At 37.4% G+C, this 5,098-nt stretch overlaps 1 protein-coding gene across 1 annotated transcript in view; it reads left to right on the top strand.

Moving 5' to 3' along the window:
* The window catches only part of AGPS (alkylglycerone phosphate synthase), a 160,995-nt gene extending 156,155 nt beyond the window's left edge, over positions 1-4,840 (top strand). Inside the window, exon 20 of the mRNA XM_069983004.1 lies at positions 3,259-4,840. Within this exon, the coding sequence (XP_069839105.1) occupies positions 3,259-3,380 (122 nt within the window). The 3' untranslated portion in view covers positions 3,381-4,840. The remainder of the gene's footprint in view (positions 1-3,258) is intronic.
* The last annotated feature ends 258 nt before the right edge of the window (positions 4,841-5,098 follow it).

A 5,098-nucleotide genomic window follows, 5' to 3' on the forward strand; every position in this document is an offset into this window, starting at 1 on the left:
TTCTCCAGCAATGACACTAATTCTGGGCGAATATAAAGCTTGTAGAATACACGAGCCGATTGTATTTCTGCTCCTCCGTTAATTGCAGCCGTTCTGGCCACATTCCATTAGACGTCCCACAATCCAGAGACAATAGCTCTACCTATATCATGTATTATTTGTCCAGATCCAGGGACATTTCTGCTTCTTTCCCTCCTTCTCCTTCTTCTTTGTTTCCACTCTGCTAATCAAATGCACGTTACATTTATTCTAGTAAAAGTGTAAACCATAGAAAATTTGACAAGATAGATGTGTAAATTATCACTCTGACAGAACTAATGATGCACTCCAAGCACCTTCTGTTTTCCAGCACTTGGCGAGCAACTTCATTAAATATGCAATGGCCGTTTGGTGGCTGCTCGCAAGTTGGTTGCTTTCCTTGTGGAATTGCTGTATTTCCTGAGGTGGATGAGCAGGCAGGCACGTTGGCTGCCGGACACCCCGCTGTGGCTCTGATGTACTCCATCTTGTTTGTGCAGTTGTTTGAAGTATTTTCAGGACAATTGCATCTATAACCACAGGACATATTCCCTGCAGCTATATCATAGGCAGCAGTAAGAGAAAAGCAGGCAGATTATGTTTCTGCCTTTTATCTACCTATAATGATTCCGCCTCCGAGAACTAGAAACAATGTATAGACTCATTTATTAAATGGAAGATTAACATGAAAGCGCTCCGCCACTAGTTTGTATGGGCGACAGTGAGCTCAATAAGTAATAGATTTATCTGTGTTTATCTGTATGTGAATGCAGAGGATAGATGGATGGAAATTAGATAGAGATTAAATAGTTAGTAGATTAGCAGATAATGGATAGATATTAGATGTGCATCGTATATTAGATGGGTACCGTATATATACTGCAAAGAACATGATGTGCTGCATTATTGGACTGTATACATGTATATTTTAATATAATAAAGTGTACCCCTATATTGTGAGGTTGGGTTCTCACCAGCATTGTTTCTTTTCCTTTGTTCTATCGTGTCGATGGATCTCTTGCACACCCACTAATGTAAATGTCCAGCATGCAACGGGTTTCTAGTATGGGGTCACCTGTTTCTTATCAAATAAAATACCAAACACAAGTGTGAACACAGCCTTGTACTTCCGTATAGACAATACCCCAACTTTTACCGGATTCTCCGTCAACCTGTTGCTTTCATTTACTGAACTTTTTTTTTTTTTTTATACATAGTTCCCCTTATGGCTTGTTCATTTAGATCTGCCATATACGTAACTTTTGACATAACTTGAAGATCCTATGTTAAATTTGTAATGTGTCTCCACTCACCATATGCTATTTATAACTCTGATGATTTTTATATACTGTAATAGCGGGACCAGACCTGGGTGCTCACCTGCACCCTCTGTCACTGGCGCCACTCTCAACGCTAAAACTATAAATACTCAAATTAGAATTATCCATGAAATGTCAATTGAAGAATATAATTTGTTATATTAAACTTGGGAGTATGCAAATATCTGGGTATACATGACTTTGTAGAACTGTTAAATAACAGAGGTTAAAAAAAATAATAATAAAAAAAGAAGACTGGAGTAGAAAGTACCCCTATGGCGGCGGCCGTCCTAAACCAACACGCCTGGAAAAGTTACGTGGTTGTGTCGTTTTTTTACACTGCTGACAGGTTGATGGCTGAGAACTGAGCACAAGAACTACCAGAGTTAAACTTCTCTGAAAAGATATCTTTCCATCATTGTAACTGATGTGACAGGCAGCAGCTATAGCTTACAAGGAGTAACTATATATGTGTAAGTTAGAATTAGTGGAGTTTTTATGTGTGTATGAAAGAACATAGATCTGTGGAAAGAGCGGCATAAATATGATACTGTTATGCAAAATTTGCCATTTCCAGTTAATATTTGTGTGTGCATGTGTGTATATTTATGTATGTATGTATGTTTTATTAAAAAAAATATGTGTGTGTGTGTGTGTGTGTGTGTGTGTGTGTGTGTGTGTGTGTAGTTATATAAACTGTAGTTTCAGTGCCTTGTTCTCCAAAAAACAGACTGACAATAGCCCTTCTAGTACTGATGTGATGGAGGCTTCTTGTGTTATTGCTTTGTCTTGTTTTTTTTTCTTTGTACTTGTGTATTGATGAGTTGTTTGATGGTGTGTGTGTGTGTGTTTTCAAATTAGGTTAGTAATTGCATCATAATATATCATATAAATGCAAACTGGTGCAGAACAGGATAGCGTCCTTATCATTGATTAAAAAAAATATATATATAATAATATAATATATATATATGTGTGTGTGTGTGTATATGTATGTATATATATAACACAATCCTGCACCCCCTTATGAGGAATGAATAGAATATCAGTACATAAATATTAGTAAATGGTTAGTAGTAAATATGAAAAAATCTAAAAGGGTAAAGTAAACCCAAAATAAAGGCATGCTATAACTAATGAACTCTCCTCTGTTCAATGATAAGTTGATGGGATTCATCAGGATATATTACAGAATGATCACTCATATATACATAATGGTTTCTGTAAGAACTGAAGCCATAACTGGTGATCAGAGCCCCATAAACTAGTCAATTAAAGTGAAAGGAAAGGAAAAAGATTTAAAAAAAATATATATTTTTTTTCATATGTGCTTGTTAATGATATTTCCTTAAATACCTGTAATAATTTTTTTATATTTTAGGGACCTCATTCCTGTTTACTAAGGTTTTATTAGTCTCCACCACTCAAAGGCCCGGATGTAATTTTTACCTTTTATCGTGTTAAGTGCTATTTGCCCTTGAATACACTGGAGAGTTTACTTTAACACAGCGATTTGACTTTCTCTTTGCATGTGTGTGTGTGTGTTTTTTTTTTTCTAAACAGATCATTAGATTAAGATTTTAGTTCTTTGGAAATAAATGTGGTTACCATTTCATTATTTGCTAAGCAACCCATAATCCCGCCTAAGCCTCATCTACATTTTGCAGTTTGCAGAGAAAGCAGGCGATGCTGAATGCAGCCTTCCTTTGGGAATACACCGAACTTAATGAGCTTGATAGTCTGGTGGGCTCAATAAATCAAATAAAGGAAAACATTTCTCATTTCTGAATAAAAGCATTTATCACCCCGTGTTTATTCATTCATGGTCATAAGATTGATTGGCTTCTTGTATCATGAATGTATACCAAAGCATTTATTTTTATTTATTTAATTTTTTTCTCTATCCCTTCCTGTCTTCTAGTGGGCAAGTTGCGAAAGCAGTGGCTGAAGGACAGTATTTCAGACACCGGAATCGGAATGCTCCAATCTGTCAAGAATTTTGTCGACCCCAACAATATCTTTGGAAACCGAAATCTTTTATAAAGAAAGCTCTTATCTGTTATTCTGTCTTTGCGTCGAAATGTTTTAATACTGTACAGAGATCCCACTCCAACCAGCGCTGTCCAAGGAGGCCGAAGCCCAAATGAAATAGGCCGCGAAGTGAGAGAGAAACAAATTCTTTTGTGTTGATCAAATGTCCTTTTTTTGTCAGATGCAATGTTAAGGAAGACTCTTGCTAAGAATTGGACTTGGCAATCTGTACTAGGGAGGGGAAGGAGGACAGCTGCACTTTTGCCGACTGCTCTTGACCCTCCAGACATATGTTACATTAACGTGCCCTCGGTTGTCAGGGCTTGAAAATTCACTTTGTCTCAGCCAGCCAGAAATGCATAGCATGCTGCCGTTTAGAGCAAATGGCAATTTCTTAAGCTAGTCAAGCAAGACATTGATTTATCCCAATATGTTTTGCTGCACCAAGCCAGTTTCTCGAGAGTAAATAGTTCACATTGTGAGGTTCTGCATCAGCTGCGGTAATACTACACACCTCTGCTTCTAAAATATTAACGACAACTAAATCTACCTAAATATATAAATACTCACCAACACTTTTTTTTTTTTTTTTTAATATGTATTTTTAGATTGCTCTCTTGGTGGCGCTGTTTTCATGGCTGCAGAGTTTTTAGTCTCCTGTCAGAACTCTCTTATTGAATGTGGATTTTTTTTTCCCCCCGTCTGGTTTTAACATAAAGGAAAGAAGAATTGCCATGAAAAAAAAAAAAAAAATTGTGAGACAGGTGGAAAGAAATAGGTTGGCTATTTTGAGAACAAAGTGAGAGCTCTTCCCCTCCCTGTACAATACCCTTGCTGGCAAATAGGCCGCCTTCTGTACTACCTACTTAGTGATAAAGGCTTTTCATAACAATCTGCAGATAGGATGCACAAAGCTGCTGGTCTTCATTTCCTTGTCGGAGGGTGGCAGCTGCTCTGTGCAAAAGCATCCCTATCGAGAGACAAAGTCTGATGCTTGGAAGTGTCTGCAGAAACAGCTGTTCTCCCTGCCTCCTATGAGCCCGTCTCCTGGGAAGAAAACCGCATTAACACCATCAAGCTTCACGAAAGCTTCTCCCTGTGTCTTGGAGATTTTTTTTTTTTTTGAGGATCCATTTCTGTTACATTAAATATTTAAGCAGCTTTGCAATTTTTTTTTTCCGATGGCAAATAAAACTGGAACATATGCCTCCTTACTCATAACACACATTGGGCTGTTGAGAACTCATTTCAAGGCTTGTTCATTCTCACTCTGTTTGTTCTATGGGCCTGGTGGAGTTCTGTTGTAATGACGGGATTCTACTCTTTAACTCCTTCACTTCTGCAGCACATTGTGAAGTCAGATGGTTAGAAGCCTGGTTTAGCCATAATACTTTTTTTGTACAGAGATACTAACATCTTCATATTGTATGTTCACTACAGAATTTGACATAAAATTAACGCTTTCACCCGAACGACCTTGCTGTCTTTATTTTATTAGTAGCAAAAAGGTTTTATTGCCACCCCCCCCTTTATTATGTTATTGTGTTTGTTTTTATGTCCGTAGTGTAGGGCTCAAGGTTAGCCATAAGCAGTTTGTTACTTTCATATCTGTAATATTTATATGGGCATAGAGATCAGTGATGTCATCCAGCAAGTGATATCATATCCAAATTTTATAGCAGTTATATACCGATCCAGTGCCGCATCCTCCAGCTGGAAAATTACAGCTT

The sequence above is a fragment of the Dendropsophus ebraccatus genome, chromosome 9 (genome assembly GCF_027789765.1).
Source record: "Dendropsophus ebraccatus isolate aDenEbr1 chromosome 9, aDenEbr1.pat, whole genome shotgun sequence".
Classification (NCBI taxonomy): Eukaryota; Metazoa; Chordata; class Amphibia; order Anura; family Hylidae; genus Dendropsophus; species Dendropsophus ebraccatus.